Source organism: Erpetoichthys calabaricus, chromosome 8 (genome assembly GCF_900747795.2).
Source record: "Erpetoichthys calabaricus chromosome 8, fErpCal1.3, whole genome shotgun sequence".
NCBI lineage: Eukaryota > Metazoa > Chordata > Cladistia > Polypteriformes > Polypteridae > Erpetoichthys > Erpetoichthys calabaricus.
The window spans coordinates 166,614,233-166,632,794 of record NC_041401.2 but is presented as its reverse complement, the minus strand read 5'-3'; the positions used below and the strand labels follow the sequence as shown (position 1 = coordinate 166,632,794).

General features: G+C 37.9%; 1 protein-coding gene across 2 annotated transcripts in view; it reads left to right on the top strand.

Moving 5' to 3' along the window:
* The window catches only part of pusl1 (pseudouridine synthase like 1), a 60,335-nt gene that overhangs the window by 21,884 nt on the left and 19,889 nt on the right, over positions 1 to 18,562 (top strand). Inside the window, exons 3-4 of one of the 2 annotated variants that reach the window (XM_051930389.1) lie at positions 213 to 400; positions 10,424 to 10,513. In XM_051930389.1, the coding sequence (XP_051786349.1) occupies positions 213 to 400; positions 10,424 to 10,513 (278 nt within the window). Of the gene's footprint in view, positions 1 to 212; positions 401 to 10,363; positions 10,514 to 18,562 lie in introns of both variants that reach the window. The other variant, XM_028807740.2, reaches the window with a different exon arrangement.

Below are 18,562 nucleotides of genomic sequence, written 5' to 3'. Positions count from 1 at the left end.
GGATTAAGAGGGTTTGGGAATGCAATAATGTATTTGGTCATGTTTAAGTCCAACTATAGTTTGTGGATTACTTTTGTTTATTGTTATTGTTTTTAGTAGTGAGTATTTAAATATGATTTTAAGAATTTTATTATTTTATTATATTTAAATTTTCATGGAATATAAGTTAATGTTAACTTTCAAAATCGTCTTGTGTTCTTTCCTCGAGGTAGGACGCCCTCAGAAAGTTAAGGCCGGTCAATGAGATTGCAGTGTTCATTTCAAGCCGGACAGACAGTGGTGTGCATGCCCTGCAGAATTCTGCCCATGTGGAGATTCAGAGGAAGGAGGGGAATATGCCATTTTCAGAGCAGGTCCTTGTTGATGCTTTAAATTACCATTTGCAGTCTGAACCAATTAGGTGAGAAGCGTCTTCATAATCAGTAAATGTGTAATATATTTGTTAAAGAACATCATATTTCTCCAAATATTTATATAAAAAAGTGTGAAGCAAATGGATGAAAGGTAGTTAATTCTGAAAAAGCTTAACCTGCCTTAATTCAGGTTGTTCATAATGGTTTACCTCATTAGGTAAAAGTACATGAGGTACTCATAAGGTAGAAGTACATAATAAACAAGAGTAGCTATGTCAGATATTTGAAATATTAATATGTGTGCTTGAATTTAAATGTTTAAAGATTGAGTATTCTCAACTGTAATAGAAACATGTAAATTGTCACTCTCTGTTAAAGGTCCATAGAGGGCTAGATCTTTTGTAAAGAATCAAAAATACCATTCATAACCAGTGACCTTGAATTTATCTGAAATGGTACCCCCTCATGCTTATCTTTGAAATTTCTCATTTTTAACCTTCTGGGAGTGGCTCTTAGAGGGCTAGCACCACCGGTATAGATTCAAATATCAAAAATATTATCATACTAATGATCAGCAACCTTGAAATAGCATAAACGTACACTCAGCATGCTTATATTGCCAATCCCCATTTTTTCAAAGTTTTGTAAAAAAGAGCAGTCATGCCACATCAATCAACAAAGGGGTCAGTTGATGCGGCATGCACAAGTTCAAGTCTTTCTTGCTGAAGACTTACCAAAAAAGTGTAATTTCCTGCACACAATATGGTCATAAATGACATACAAATAAGGGTTTTTCAGGTCTAGAAGGACAAAAATAGGGTGGAACACTAAAAAAGGTAGACATGTTTGCTAGAGGTATTTTCTCTGAGGTCTAGCAACCGTGAAAACAAATTTAAAATCATTGTGCACAAAAACAAATGTTACTGCTAGTTAACTGTATAATTGTAAAACAGTCCTTTAATTCTTAAATGTATAAACATGTTTGTCTAAGGTTTTGTTGTACATGTACAATGCTTTATAATGGGAGTAACTTGAGAAGCATTCTAAACTTTACAGTCACTCTATATACCAATGACCCTTGCTCTTGTGACCTAGGCTCTTTGGCAATTAATTATTAAGGGGCAATTGTAAGTCAAACACTTATTTCCCATAGGAATGCTATAAAATAGGGTTTATGCTCCTGAAAGCTATTATTTACCATAATTTCAGACAATAAAAAAACATAAGCAATCAAAATACTGTGAAGCTAAAATTTGTTTCTAACAATAATTTGTTAAGTACATAATGAAAATAAAAGGAAAAGCAAGTTTTTCTGCTGGAATTTCTTTTGTAAGTATTTTGACTTGCTTAGATAAATTTAATCTCCATGTAGGTTTGTCAACATTTCTACTAAGTGAAAATAGTGATGTTTTGTTTCTAGAGTAGTTGGTGTTCATGATATAGTTTTTTTATACTGAAACTAGAGCAGGATTGAAATTCACAAGATCAGTCTTGAGACTTTAAGAATTAATATTGAATTGTTTAAATGAAAAAATTATTAATCGAAAAATCTGCATTTTTACCTATACCTAACCGAAACAGTAAAACTAAAACTTTCTGTTGAGGATTACTTGCTACATGCACAATCACTATGGTGTCTGTCTCACATACCATCCAGGAAGTGGTGTAAGATGACAGTATTGTTTAAATGCTGGTTTATGTTTGATGGAGCAAACTGAATTAAATAATGATTTCAGTGTAATGGATTTTATTAATGCTCTGAACAGTTACTTTTTTTGAATGTCTGGAGTTAAGGTTTAAGGTTTCTTTATTTAGTCATGTTTACACAAGAAAACATGAAATTTGCCTTCTCAGTTGCATCTAATAACAGACAGAATGAAATAAAACAGACAAATAGAAACAAGAAAGGTTAAGGTAAGGCAGTTAGATAATACATATTTACACCAAAAAAAAAGGTTACAGGATATATATCAACAACCTTAATTATTATCTCCGATATTTCTTATTGAAAAGTCATATGGCACTAGGAAGAAAGGAGTTTCTGGAGCGATTTGTGTGTGTTTTCAAAGCGACTATCCTTCCTGATTTACTGAACTTTAGTTCTACATGTAATGGATGACTGTCATCAGTTGAGATGGTTTCCAGTTTCTTTAACATTTCCCTCTGACACACACTAGTCAAATCATCTACATCAGCCCCAATAACTTTAGCTGCATACTTTGTAATCTGCTGGAGCTTTTTTGAGTTTTGGTTTGTCACACTATTAAACCAGGCAATGAAACTGAAAGTGCTCACAGACTGGATCATACTGCGATAGAAGGACAACATGAGGTCCTTGTCTACTTTAAATAGTTTAAGTTTATGGAGGAGAAATAAGTGCTGATTGCATTTAGAAAATAATTTTTTGTATTTGTATTCCAGTTAAGATTGTTATCTAGGTAAGTTCCTAAGTATTTATATTCAGTCACTATTTCTACCTCCTCTTCCAGAACTACAATAGTTGAACATACAGATTTCTGTCTCTTAAAATCAAATATATTTTCTTTGGTCTTTTTTACATTCAGAGTGAGAGAGTTTTTATTGCACCAGTTTACCATACAGTCCCCTTGATTTAGATAGTGGCTTTCATCCTCCCCAGATATGCGTCCTATGATCATGGTGTCATCCGCATACTTGATAATGGAGCAGTGGTCATTATTCTGTCTAAGGTCACTTGTGTACAGAGTAAACAGTAATGGTGATAAGACACACCCCTGCGGACTTCCTGTGTTTGAATGAATGACTATTGAAAAAGTGTCCTGAACTTTAACTGTCTGTGAACGGTTTAAAAGAAAGTTCTGAATCCATACTGTAATAAATGGGTTTACATTCATACTGTTCAATTTCCCAATCAGTATATGATGCTGTATAGTTAGGTTCCATATTTGAATATTTTCCCCTTTAAAATGGTCATGCATATGAAGAATTGATTATGTATACATGTTCTGCATTTCATTAGTCCTTGCTAGTTGTATAATGCATTGGCAACAAAAACACCAACAAGTGGCAGAATCAAAAAGCAGGCAGAGGTCCTAAAATACAGAATATTATAAACTGAAACAATACAACACTCTTAACCTGTGATTCTTATCCTGACAAAAGCACATTGCTACATCTTTTAGAGAAGGGTTTACCCTGCTTAATTATGCACATCATTCCCCTCTTATGAGCAGAAGATAAGTAATGTTGCATAGCAACTGATTAAAAGGTTGGGATACGTGCGTGACTAGCAGCATGCAGTACATGAAAGGAAGGGTCAAGACTGGATTCCATAGCATAATTCATCATTCATGATGCTATATGTAAGAATTGTATCTTAAAAAAGATATTAGCAAAATAAGCCAAACATATGTCATTCTTCAGATTAGTAAGTTAAAAATGGGTTTATTTTTAATACAGAATAATAATTGATTGTATAATTGGTGCAGTGAGCAGTGTATTGAGATCTTTCATTTGTAGCAAATTCTCATGTGTATTTTTTTATTTATAGTTGTCAGAGTTTTGCTGTAGCACTGATCAGTTATGTAAGTTAACTCTGTGCTTCTCCGATATCCAGAAATAAATATTAAACTTAATAACTTTATAAAATTTTTACATAGTGCATATGGGCTCCTTCTTCTCCTAGTGAACACTATTCCAAAGTTCTTTAAAATTTTAGTTGCCTTCGTATTTTTACATTTGAAGACCTTTTAGTTTAGATGACTCTTGAATCTCAGCAATGTTTAATTTTGACCCTGAGACCTTGTGAGTCCACAAGTGCTTAAAACAAATACAGTAAACTTTACTTTTTATAGGTCCTCATCAGTGCGAACATGCTAAAGGCTTTATACATTAAGTGTATACAGTTAGGTCCATAAATATTTGGACAGAGACAACTTTTTTCTAATTTTGGTTCTGTACATTACCACAATGAATTTTAAATGAAACAACTCAGATGCAGTTGAAGTGCAGACTTTCAGCTTTAATTCAGTGGGGTGAACAAAACGATTGCATAAAAATGTGAGGCAAATAAAGCATTTTTTAACACAATCCCTTCATTTCAGGGGCTCAAAAATAATTGGACAAATTAAATAACTGGAAATAAAATGTTCATTTCAAATACTTGGTTGAAAACCCTTTGCTGGCAATGACAGCCTGAAGTCTTGAACTTATGGACATCACCAGATGCTGGGTTTCCTCCTTTTTAATGCTCTGCCAGGCCTTTACTGCAGCGGCTTTCAGTTGCTGTTTGTTTGTGGGCGTTTCTGTCTGAAGTTTAGTCTTCAACAAGTGAAATGCATGCTCAGTTGAGTTAAGATCAGGTGACTGACTTGGCCTTTCAAGAATTTTCCACTTCTTTGCTTTAATAAACTCCTGGGTTGCTTTGGCTGTATGTTTTGGGTCATTGTCCATCTGTATCATGAAACGCAGCCCAATCAATTTGACTGCATTTAGCTGGATTTGAGCAGACAGTATGTCTGTAAACACCTCAGAATTCATTCAGCTGCTTCTGTCCTGTGTCACATCATCAATAAACACTAGTGTCCCAGTGCCACTGGCAGCCATGCACGCCCAAGCCATCACACTGCCTCCACCGTGTTTTACAGATGATGTGGTATGCTTTGGATAATGAGCTGTTCCACGCCTTCTCCATACTTTTTTCTTGCCATAATTCTGGTAGAGGTTGATCTTGGTTTCATCTGTCCAAAGAATGTTTTTCCAGAACTGTGCTGGCTTTTTTAGATGTTCTTTAGCGAAGTCCAATCTAGCCTTTCTATTCTTGAGGCTTATGAGTGGCTTGCACCTTGCAGTGTACGCTCTGTATTTACTTTCATGCAGTCTTCTCTTTATGGTAGACTTGGATATCGATACGCCTACCCCCTGGAGAGTGTTGTTCACTTGGTTGGCTGTTGTGAAGGGGTTTCTCTTCACCATGGAAATGATTCTGTGATCATCCACCACTGTTTTCTTCCGTGGACGTCCAGGTCTTTTTGCGTTGCTGAGTTCACCAGTGCTTGCTTTCTTTCTCAAGATGTACCAAACTGTAGATTTTACCACTCGTAATATTGTAGCAATTTCTCGGATGGGTTTTTTCTGTTTTCGCAGCTTAAGGATGGCTTCTTTCACCTGCATGGAGAGCTCCTTTGACTGCATGTTGTCTGTTCACAGCAAAATCTTCCACATGCAAGCACCACACCTCAAATCAACTCCAGGCTTTTTATCTGCTTAACTGATAACGACATAACGACGGACTTGCCCACACCTGCCCAGGAAATAGCCTTTGAGTCAATTGTCCAATTACTTTTGAGCCCCTGAAATGAAGGGATTGTGTTACAAAAATGCTTTAGTTGCCTCACATTTTTATGTAATTGTTTTGTTCACCCCACTGAATTAAAGCTGAAAGTCTGCACTTCAACTGCATCTGAGTTGTTTCATTTAAAATTCATTGTGGTAATGTACAGAACCAAAATTAGAAAAAAGTTGTCTCTGTCCAAATATTTATGGACCTAACTGTATGTCTCTAGAGCTGTACAGTATTAGCACTGACAAGTTAAAGGATTCATCACAGGAGTGATGAGTCAATGCAGAGCAGTGAATCAATAATCTTATTCATATATGTTGCTTATTTCATACAGAATCATTATTTTGAAATAATTTATAGGTGATTTACAGGGAGCTTATGGTGGGAATTAAACTGGCAGTCTTGTGGATTATAAGCCAAAACCCTAATTACTGTGTCACATTGCCTAATGTTATCAATAGTTATAGAAAAATAAATATTAATTAAAAATATAATTCGCATTACATTCATGAATAAGATAGACCCATAATGTTTAATTATGTTAAGCTTGGTTAGCTAGCCATCTTAATAATTTTTTGTTTGTGTTAGCTTTGTGGCAAGTACTAGTAACTTTCCTTTTTTTGGAAAGCAAAATAATCTGTTAATGAATATATATCCAGTTAATTCAAACATATGGCTTACAGTGATCAATAAATGCTTACAATCATTATTTTTGCTTACATTTTGTGAAAAATGTCTGTGAATGAAGACAATATAAAGGAAGACACAGGGTAACCATTGGTTATAATGCAAAGTAGCTTTTGGATCTCAGGGAAATCTACATTCTGATTGCTCAGAAGCAATTATTTTTAAAATAAGTGAGATCCCAGTGGAAGCTGAAGTTTTGTGGGACATGTATATTCAATTTCAAACCATTAATTGATTGGTAGAAGTAGGAAATGGGTAAATGTAAAGTTTTTACTGAAAACCGGTCAATACTGTGTATGCAATGAATTAAATTACCTCTTAGTCAGTAATCAAAGGGAGTACACTTTGTGTAGCGCACAGAACATTATCTCCATGAATGGACCAAATTTAGTTTTGGAATGTACACTGTGAAAGATAATTTTTCTTATGGTACCACCTCAAAGCCTTGCTGGTGACCAAATAACCATGATAATAACAACAAGTAAGCACAACACAAATAATAATTTTATACTCCGCTTGTATTAAATAGTGATGAGCGAACCCTACATTGTTCGCATCAAACTGAATTAGGCGATTAATAATAATTATATTAATAATAATTCTTTACATTTATATAGGAATTTTCTCACTACTCAAAGCACTTTACACACTGAGTCAGGAGTCACTTCAACCACCACCAATGTGCAGCGTCCACCTGGATGATGCAACGGCAGCCATTTTGCACCAATACATTCACCACACATTAGCTGTTAAATGTTGAAGGGGTGAGAGACAGCCAATCAGAGATACCAGATGATTAGGAGGCCAGAATGACTAGGCTGTGATGGGGAATTTAGCCATGACATCGGGATACACCCTACTCAAAGCCCAAGGATCTTGTTGACTACAGAGAGTCAGGACCTTGGTTTTATGTCTCATCCAAATGGCACCGCCATTTTTACAGCACAGCCACAAAGTGAATTTCCAGAAAAATGTTTGATGAACAAGGTCACTGGTGAATACAGCATATTTGCTGTGAAAAATGCTTTGGGAGATTTCTAATCATTTCAAACTGGTAGAATGAATAAAGTTGCAGCTGTTAGGATGATATCTCATTCTCGCTCTGTTTTCTGTTAACTTGTGTGCTGTCAATGCTCTGGGTGTTATCTACACCAGGTAATGTTGGAGCATGCAGAAGTTTGGAAGGTTTCGAAGGGAAAGAATGTAAAAGTCTCAGATTGGGCAGATCCGCTGTTTTGGTACTCCGGTATGTCCAGGGTTAAGTGGTCATGAGGTTCTGTATGAGCCATGGTGTGGTAATGCTTTTTATAATTTTAAGTTAATTTTTTTGCACAATAAGCAAATTAGTGTTTAACAAGGTTTTTCTAGAAACTTCTCGAAACAAAAAACAGCATTTCTACTAGCAGACACCAAGAAACACTTTCTCATAGATTGATACATTATAACAGTGAAATCAAAAAGCAAGAATGCATAATTAAAGAAGAAACAATGTAACAATAATCTCAAATAGAAATAAAATATATTTATTTCACGTACAATCTGTATTTCATAATTAGGCTTTGTAGGGTATGTGAGCACCAAATTTATTAAATACACATACCACAATAATGTATTGAATATTTATTGAACTTCATTGCAGCAATTCTGCTTTCTCAGACCTACTTTTAAGTGTGTAAACAGCAACAGTTTACAAAGTAAACTGGAAAAGACTTTCTTCCTGTGCGGAATCAATAATGACATCTTCCTGTAGATGGCGCTGTATGATCTCAAAATACACCTTTTTTATTGTGAGTAGGGTAAATACTGTATAGTAAATTACTAACATATGATTATTATATTGAAGTTGATATATTTGTTCCTTTTTTTAATGAAACATGTAAGCTTTGACAAAGATGTGATATGCACCTTGCCCTTTTTGGTTTTTGCTTTATGTAGGCAAGCAAAGTTCATCTTATATAGTGCTCTGCGTAGTCCTCAAAGACATTACATGTACAGCAAAGGCAGAAGGAGCACAGAGGCATGTTTAGTGAGACTGTGTATACTATGGTGACTATTTTTATACTGTTAGTTACCAATAGTTACCAGTCCACACTGCCTACCCAAAACATATAAATTGTATATATATATATATATATATATATATATATATATATATATATATATATATATATATACATACAGTGCATCCAGAAAGTATTCACAGCGCATCACTTTTTCCACATTTTGTTATGTTACAGCCTTATTCATTTTTTTCCTCAGAATTCTACACACAACACCCCATAATGACAACGTGAAAAAAGTTTACTTGAGGTTTTTGCAGATTTATTAAAAATATAAAAACTGAGAAATCAGATGTACATAAGTATTCACAGCCTTTGCTCAATACCTTGCCGATGCACCTTTGGCAGCAATTACAGCCTCAAGTTTTTTTGAATATGATGCCACAAGCTTGGCACACCTATCCTTGGCCAGTTTCGCCCATTCCTCTTTGCAGCACCTCTCAAGCTCCATCAGGTTGGATGGGAAGCGTCGGTGCACAGCCATTTTAAGATCTCTCCAGAGATGTTCAATCGGATTCAAGTCTGGGCTCTGGCTGGGCCACTCAAGGACATTCACAGAGTTGTCCTGAAGCCACTCCTTTGATATCTTGGCTGTGTGCTTAGGGTCGTTGTTCTGCTGAAAGATGAACCGTCGCCCCAGTCTGAGGTCAAGAGCGCTCTGGAGCAGGTTTTCATCCAGGATGTCTCTGTACATTGCTGCAGTCATCTTTCCCTTTATCCTGACTAGTCTCCCAGTCCCTGCCGCTGCAAAACATCCCCACAGCATGATGCTGCCACCATCATGCTTCACTGTAAGGATGGTATTGGCCTGGTGATGAGCGGTGCCTGGTTTCCTCCAAACGTGACGCCTGGCATTCACACCAAAGAGTTCAATCTTTGTCTCATCAGTCCAGAGAATTTTCTTTCTCATGGTCTGACAGTCCTTCAGGTGCCTTTTGGCAAACTCTAGGCGGGCTGCCATGTGCCTTTTACTAAGGAGTGGCTTCCGTCTGGCCACTCTACCATACAGGCCTGATTGTTGGATTGCTGCAGAGATGGTTGTCCTTCTGGAAGGTTCCCCTCTCTCCACAGAGGACCTCTGGAGCTCTGACAGAGTGACCATCGGGTTCTTGGTCACCTCCCTGACTAAGGCCCTTCTCCCCTGATCGCTCAGTTTAGATGGCCGGCCAGCTCTAGGAATAGTCCTGGTGGTTTCGAACTTCTTCCACTTACGGATGATGGAGGCCTCTGTGCTCATTGGGACCTTCAAAGCAGCAGAAATTTTTCTGTAACCTTCCCCAGATTTGTGCCTCGAGACAATCCTGTCTCGGAGGTCTACAGACAGTTCCTTTGACTTCATGCTTGGTTTGTGCTCTGACATGAACTGTCAACTGTGGGACCTTATATAGACAGGTGTGTGCCTTTCCAAATCATGTCCAATCAAGTGAATTTACCACAGGGTGACTCCAATTAAGCTGCAGAAACATCTCAAGGATGATCAGGGGAAACAGGATGCACCTGAGCTCAATTTTGAACTTCATGGCAAAGGCTGTGAATACTTATGTACATGTGCTTTCTCAGTTTTTTTATTTTTAATAAATTTGCAATAAATCTCAAGTAAACTTTTTTTCACGTTGTCATTATGGGGTGTTGTGTGTAGAATTCTGAGGAAAAAAATGAATTTAATCCATTTTGGAATAAGGCTGTAACATAACAAAATGTTGAAAAAGTGATGCGCTGGGAATACTTTCCGGATGCACTGTATATATATATATATATATATATATATATATATATATATATATATATATATATATATATATATATATGATATGTATATGTAATATATATATATATATATTTTGTCCTTGCAGTTTAGTTCATGCAGTTTAGGCATGCAGTATTTCTGGACTGTTGTTTTGTTAACTAATGTGTACCTCTTTCTTTCTTTTCATTTTATTTAGTATTATTAAAGCCTTCAGAGTACCAGATACATTTCATGCCCGTTATTGCGCTCTATCTAGAACTTACCTCTACCGTTTTGTTACTGGTGTTACTCATCACTCACAGATTCCAGTGTTTGAGAGGAACCTCTGCTGGGCTTTACCTACACAGTAAGTATTTATCAAACACCACTGGAATATTACTTGGAGAGATGCTTGTGTATTTGATTGAGAATTTTTCATACTTATTTGTTCTATTGCTGGAAAACTGTATTTGATTGGTAGTTATAGAAAACATATTTAGACTTTTTATATTTTAATTTGAATTTAATTAAATAGTTCAGTTTAGCATTATGAGTAAAACCTTTCCATGAGCTTAAACTCCATAGTTACCTCCAACTTGCTGAGACCTCTTTCTTACTAAGGACAGAGAAGCAGAATCCATGTGGTAGTTTTTTCCAGAAATGCTTCTGTAGATTTGAATGTACCTTTTTTTGTATTTACACTGGTTACATTTATAAATATAAGAAGCTACTTGCATTATTATACTAAAATTAACAGCAATTTCAAAATCAATTAAATGTATAAACTTGGCTGATATAGAAGTAAATTCTGGCAATAACTGACAGATAAAAGCCCTCTAGAGCAGAAAAAATGAGTACTTTTTTAGTAAACCTTTCTCTGCAGTACTGAATGTTTTAGATTTTTTTGCCATTTTGTTTGAAGTGAAAACTGGCCTGCAGCTGTTAGTACTAGTTTTTATTTATTTTTTTGTTATTATTATCATTTAATTGTTTACTTGCTTGTTTATTTGATTTAATTTGGCAGCTAATTTAACATCATTGCAAGGGGTGCCTTCTCATAATTGCCTTTCATTTGCTTATGTGTATTTGTACTTGTTTTGTACTTAATTTTTAATAATAACTTAAGAAAAAGGAAATATATAAAAAAATATTTAATAGAATAAAATAACACTGAATGCATTTACCGTGTTTCTTATAAACTTCCGTTTACATGCGCAACTAGTTAACCTTTGGCAAAACGCTCCAATGTCATTAAACTGTGCAAAAAAGCATGAAACTTTATCATTGGCTGTCATGAATCCATAAACAAACATGGAGCCTATGAAAATTTTCTTGTGTTTTTATAAATACGTTCATGTGCTTCATTTTTTACATCCTTGACCTGAGTCACAGATGATTTGAGGTATGAGCACTTGCTGCTGTGTTGTCTCTTCACACTTTTTCAACATATCTATAGTAAATAGCTGGATTAAAACTAAAATGGCACTTTATTTTAAGATTTCTGTTACCAAATTGCATGCAACACCCTCTTCTGGTTGGCTGTGCAGCTGAGCCCTGTAATGAAGCAGAATAGTGGTATGTATGCTTCGTGCCTTTCACTTAGTACTGCAGAGATAATAATAATGCAGGCATTTTTACTTCAATAAAATAATACTTATGTTAGGCTACTTGTTACTTTAGACAACATGAACCACATTACTTTTAACACATTACCCTAATGTTCTGGAGACTAAATTTAGTAATTTCTGAAATATTAAGACAGATTATTTCAACCAGCAGAAGGAATAATAATAATAATAATTCATTACATTTATATAGCGCTTTTCTCAGTACTCAAAGCGCTATCCACATAGGGAGGAACCGGGAAGCGAACCCACAATCTTCCACAGTCTATAATGTGATCGTCTGACCATTTGCCACAGGAAATGTGTCTTGTGGACACTTCTACCTGTGGCTTCTAACACATGTGCAGATGAAGAGAGTGCAACAAACATGCACAGGCTACAAATCTTTAACTGGAACCTGGTTAATTGTATACATAACCAAATAACCGGGTTACTTGGGTTGAAATCTACATCTGTTAGCCTTGTTTCACAGACGCCAATAACCCAGATTCTCTAACCGGAGTAAGGGTTTACTTGGCATTTTAGAAACAATTTTTTTGTGAGTGACAGGGTTATTAAAGTGCATATAAACACACTAATTGTGACAGTAGACAGCTGAGGATGCTGTGCTTTTAAAATTGCCAGAATAACTTACATTATAGGTGCGTGTTACAAGATGCAAAGCATTAAAACTTTAACAATATTTGTTTTTATAGTACATTTTACTAGTCAGGATGTAGTGCAAAGTGCTTTAGTAGATGTCAAAGAAATAGTAACAAATAAAAACAAATTAAATTAGGTAAGAATAATAAAGAACAGGTAACAAAAATAAATGAATACAAGCTTACAAAAAAAGTAGTATATCATATATTGAGTCTGTAAAGATGAATCCGATGATAAGATCAGATGGCCGGGAGAATAGAAAAAACAAAGAAAACTCCAGGTAAGCTAGAAAAAAAACAAAACCTGCAGTGCTTCAAATAGCAAAAGACAGCCCTGCCTCCACTGGGCATTCTACCTAACATAAATGTTCTTAAGTCATCCCTCATTGCTTCCAGGCTTTGTCCCAGAGGATTTGGAGTAGTGGCTGTCATAGATAACCAGGGTTACCTGGGTGCACAATGTATAGTGGAGGAATTTCCAGAAAAGAAAGCAGAGAAGAGTAGAGATTAGCAAAGATTTAAAATCCTAGAAAAGTATGATAATTCTGTGCATGTATAGTCTATCAGAAAATCTGCCATTGTCAGTCCTAAGCTCAGATGTGAAAGGAGGATGGTTGAGTGTCAGGCTAGCAACCCATCCTCATAAAAACTATAACTGCTATGGAAACAACAAGCAGAATCTCAACAATTATTACTCAACTTGAGAGATCAATTTCGAACCACATGACGATGCTAGAGCAAACCGTCACTGTTGTCCAGTGCCCGAAGTAGAAAGCGATCTTCTCCACCAAAAAAATCACAAAAATCACAATGTGGAACATGCAGACAATGTAACAAAATGGACGACTTGCTCAATTGATACAAGAATTTGATAATTATTGATTGGACATTCTGGGCATCTGCAAAACCAGATGGACAAGAAATGGCAGAATCACCAGTGATGGCAAGACCATGCTATATGCAGGACATGACAAAAGGCACAAATGGCGTGTCGGCCTGATACTGAGTGAACGTGCAAGGAGAGCACTAGTCAGTTGGAAACCCATCAATGGCCGGCTTATCATAGCCCGTTTTGCCTATGGACACGTCAAAGCAACTGTCATACAAGTATATGTGCCAATGAAGAACATGGAGGACGTGATGAAGGATGTAGGCCTATTGTACGAGTAGTTCTAGGATGTCTTTGACAACATCCTAAACCATGATGTGAAGGTCTTGATTGGAGACTTTAACACCTAATTGGGAGGTGATTGGTGTGGTTTTGAAAGTGTGATCGAAACCCAGACATCATATGAACATCTTGGAGACAATGGCGAATGGTTGGTATCAATCTGTGTACACAAGAGGTCATATGCTGGTAACACATACTGCCAACACTGATGGATCCACAAAAGCACTTGATGGTCACCAGATGGGCAAATCTTCAGTTAGATCAACTACTTCTGCATCTGCCACAATTTGAGGTCGTTCTTGCACGATGAAGGGTTCCTCACGAATGTGTTGTTGTCTTGGACCATTAACTAGTCATGGCGAAGATTAAATTCAGACTTTGAAATCAAAGTCAGCCAATACCAAAGCAACAGTTTATAATAAAAAAGCTCAAATATCCTTCCACCGCTGATGCCTTTGCAATGGAACTGCACAGCTGCTTCATCCTCCTCCTTAGAGAGACAACAGACGTTGAGGACCACTGGACCAAACTCAAAGATACCTTCAGAGTTTGCAACCAAGATACTACTGAGGATGTCAGAAGAAGAAGTGGATCCAAAATCACACATGGAAACTGATTGAGAGAAAAATCACGAAGAGGGAATGTGATCTGGCCATAAACACAAATGCCCGAGAAGGATAAAGCTGAAAATATGTGGTGCTGGATTGACTTATGAAGAAGAGCTATAGGGAAAGATATTAAGGAATGGCTGGAACATAAGAGAAACAAAGTGCAATGGGCAGCAGACTGTAATGGCACCAAAACACTTTACCGCATCATCAACTAGCTGACAGGAGGAAAAAGCAATTCCAATATCCCAAACAACGATTAAAGCTGGAAGCAACTCACCACCAAAGAAGAGCAAAATGAAAGGTGGATTGAGCACTTTCAAGAAACCCTAAACCGACCAGACCTAACCACTACCTATAACTTTGATGTGGATGAAGCTCAAGAGAAGCTACAAGTAAACACTAGGGTGATCATTGTTGAATAAGTTAACATCGCAATCAGAAGCCTCAAGAATAACAAACAAGATGACTTAGATGAAATATTGTACTTGCAGAGATTCTGAAACATGGTGGTCAGGCCATGGCAGAAAAATTTGCAATATTATTCAATGAGTGCTGGTGAACCGGGGCAGTCCTATCAAACTGGCAGAAAGGTGCCATAGTCAAGATCCCACAGAAAGGCAACTTTTCTGAATGTACCAGCTGGCGAGGTATCACCCTGCTGTTTGTGCCCGGGAAAGTGTTCTGCATGGTCCTACTCTGTGGAATGCTATAGACCAACGCCTGAGGGAAGAATGAGCCGGAATCCCTGGTGGAAGATCATGCAGCGAACAAATCTTTACCCTTCGGAGAATCATTCAACAATGTGTCGAGATCCAAAAATCATTAGTCATAACTGTTGATTTTGAAAAAGCTTCTGACAGCATCCATCAAGAGTCCCTCTGGTGGATCCTGTCCTCCTGTGGCGTACCAAGAGCTTCATTCATCTTCTAAGATCTGTATCGTCGATTGAACTCCTGCATCAAAACAGAAAATAGCTACACAGACGTCTTAGAGATAATAATTGGACAAGGCTGCATCTTGTCCCTGCTCGGTTTCTTCGTTGCTCTGGACTATGTCATACGACAAGCAGGGGCACGCATCGCAGCTCGTATCAACTGGACCATATCAAGATCACTTTAGTAACCAGGGCTTTGCTGATGACATCGCCTTGCTCGAAGAACATGAGATGAAACTGCAGGAAGCGACAACCGACCTTGACTAAGAAGCCACCAAAATCATCCTCAGGATCAGCACCGATAAGTCACAGATCATGGACATACATGCCTCATTTGAAACAAAGGGAATGATGATTGGACCAAAGTGACTGGAGGAAATGGAGAGATTCACTTATCTAGGTAGTTTGATCACCAAAGATGAAGACGCAGAAGCAGATGTCAAGTGCCACATTGGGAAGGTGACAGCAGTCTTCCAGAGGATGAACAACATCTAGTCCTCGCCATCGATCTCCCTATAGATCAAGCTTCACCTGCTTACCTCTATTGTGATTCCTACAGTCATTTTTGCCAGTGAAACCTGGAAGGCGTCAGCAAGTATCAACAACAAACTTAATGTCTTCCAGCAGAGGTGCCTATGCCGAATTCTCAAGATCCGATAACTATAATCACATCACCAACAAAGAGGTTCCATGAAGAAGTGGCTTGTGCAAACTGTATCACCGTCACTCGCAGAAGACTCTGACTGAACAGCCATGTCCTTCGAATGTAGAATCATCGGATCCCAAAGAATGCCAAATGACCAAAAAGATGCCTGCAGAACGCTTGAAGAGGAATGTTGGTACAAGATCTGAAGGTGTTGAACATCAGTTGGGACGAAGCTGAGACCTTTACCAAAGACTGAAAATGCTATTGCCTGATATGCTTTGTAGCATGGGAGGATCTAAGACTTGGACTAAGACAGTCTATTAGGAGTACAACTAAAACGTAGCTATGAAAAAGCTGCATGAAAAGGTGAGTTTTTAGCAGTTTTTAAAAATGATTCATGATGTTAGTCTGGCGTATTTCTGTATCAATAGAGCATTCCAGGTTTTTGGTGCATAAAGCACCATAAAACAACTTCTTTAAGGCCTACCTTTTGGAATAATAACCAGACTAGTTGCTATTAGAAGATGTAAGGTTATGATTTGGAATGCAGATAAATAGGCATTCCAAAATATAGTATGATAGGTTGTCCTTCAAAAAAGAGTCCTTCACAAATTTAAAGGTTTGGGGACTGTCCCCATATAATGTCCATTGGACAAATAAAGACAAAACAGACTTTGTTGCGATCAAAAACCATAAGTATTTGACCATCATTGTACATTAAGATGCTGTTTTTATACAGTGACAAGCAAAATGGATGCAGGAAGTGAGTTGGCAGGAAATGACGTCGAATCAGAGCGACTGAAACAACGTCATCAAGGATGGATCGGAAGTGATATAGCAAGGTGAGTGATGGCATCATGAGGAGCCGGAAGTGATGTCATCCGGTGGCTGTTTTTAGAGTTCATCCACCCTGATTTATTTTTCTTCTGTCTTTCTGCCGGAAGTAAAGAGAGAGAGGCATCGTTACCACATATCAACCCCTTATCTAGCGATGTTTCACTCACCTTCGGGCTTATTGACTGTCTTCTAAGGACACGTGTGTGACATGACCCCCCCCCCCCCAGCCCAGACCCATCATGTCGGGCGGCCAGCACCGAGAGGTCGTAGACATGGGAGAGGGCTTCCACATTGGCCTGCAAGGAACCTTTACGATAAATGTCAGTAAACCGATACGGTTGAAGGTTTAAAAAGCACCTCGTGACACGTGGGTTAGACTCATGATGTACAGACATCCACTGTAAGGCGACATGATCCATAATCACAGTAAACTCACGTCCCAACAGGTAGTATCTCAACTAGGTTACTGCCTACTTGATCGCCAAGGCTTCACACTCCACTGCAGCATACCTTTTTTACCTGTCTTAACAGTTTCCGGGTAAGGTACATGACTGGGTGTTCAGCACCATCGATGCAGTGGCTCAGCACCTAATCCTGTGTCCGATGCATCGGTCTGGAGGAGAAAAGGAAAAGAACAGTCAGGAGATTTAAAAACAGGTGCTGACGTCAGGGCCATTTTCAAGTCACTGAATGTAGTTTCCGTTAAGGTGTCCCATACAAATTTAATAGGTGCCCTTTTCTTTGTAAGATTAGTTAAGGGCGCAACTATCTCTGAGAAGTCAGGTACAAAACGGCGGTAGTACCCCGCTAAACTCAGGAAAGTTTGTACTTGCCGCTTAGTCATCGGATGGGGCCAATTAATAATGGCATCAACTTTAGAACATTGTGGTTTAATGGTTTCTCCCCCCACCAGATTTCCCAAATATTTGGCTTCTCTTAACCCAAAGAAGCATTTCTTGGGATTAATGCGAAGACATGCTCGTGCTAGTGTAGTGAGCACCGTTTTAACCTGCAATACATGCTCCTTCCATGTGCCAGAATAAATGACCATGTCATCTAGGTAGGTGGCACTAAATGAAATGTGGGGCCATAACAGTGTATCTACCAGATGCTGGAAAGTTGCTGGTGCCCTGTGCAAACCAAAGGGAAGAACAGTATATTGCCTGTGTCCTCTAGGAGTACTAAAAGGAATTAAAGAAATTTGCCAGTACCCTTTTGTCATGCAGTAAAGTAGTTAGGAATCTTGCATTCTCAAGTTGATCGAGTAGATCGTCTACTCGCAGCATTAGATATGCATCAAACTTAGAGACCTGATTGAGACAGTGAAAGTCATTACAGAACCTCGACGACCCATCGGTTTTACAAATCACAACAATAGGACTAGACCATGGACTGTAACTCTCTTCAGTTATGCCCAGTCTCAGCATACGTTTGATTTCCACCTCAACTTCCGTTTTCTTTGCCTCCGGGAGTGTGTATGGGCATTCTCTGACAACTACCCCCGGGTCAGTGATAATAGTATGTTCAATCAGTGCAGTCCTTCCTGGTATTTCGCTTACCACTTCCTGAATAGACAGGATAGATTCCTCCAGCTCCTGTTGTTGTTCCGGACTCAAATCCGGTCCGAAATTAAGGTTTTCTTTTTTAATGAAAAGGGAGCGAGACTGACCGGAGGAGGGATCGTTGTCCCTATCCTTCCACGGTTTCAGCAGATTAATATGATATACTTGCTCACTCGGTCGATGATTTGGTTGTTTAACCAAATAATCAATGAGTTCTTTTCGTTCCTTAATTTCATAAGGGCCTTGCCAATGCACCAATAATTTAGAATGGGAAGTGGGAACGAGTACCATAACACGATCACCTGGAATAAATTCCCGAATGGTGGTGTTTCTATTGTAATATCGGGATTGTGCTGTTTGAGCTTTGATTAAATTATCTTTTAATATAG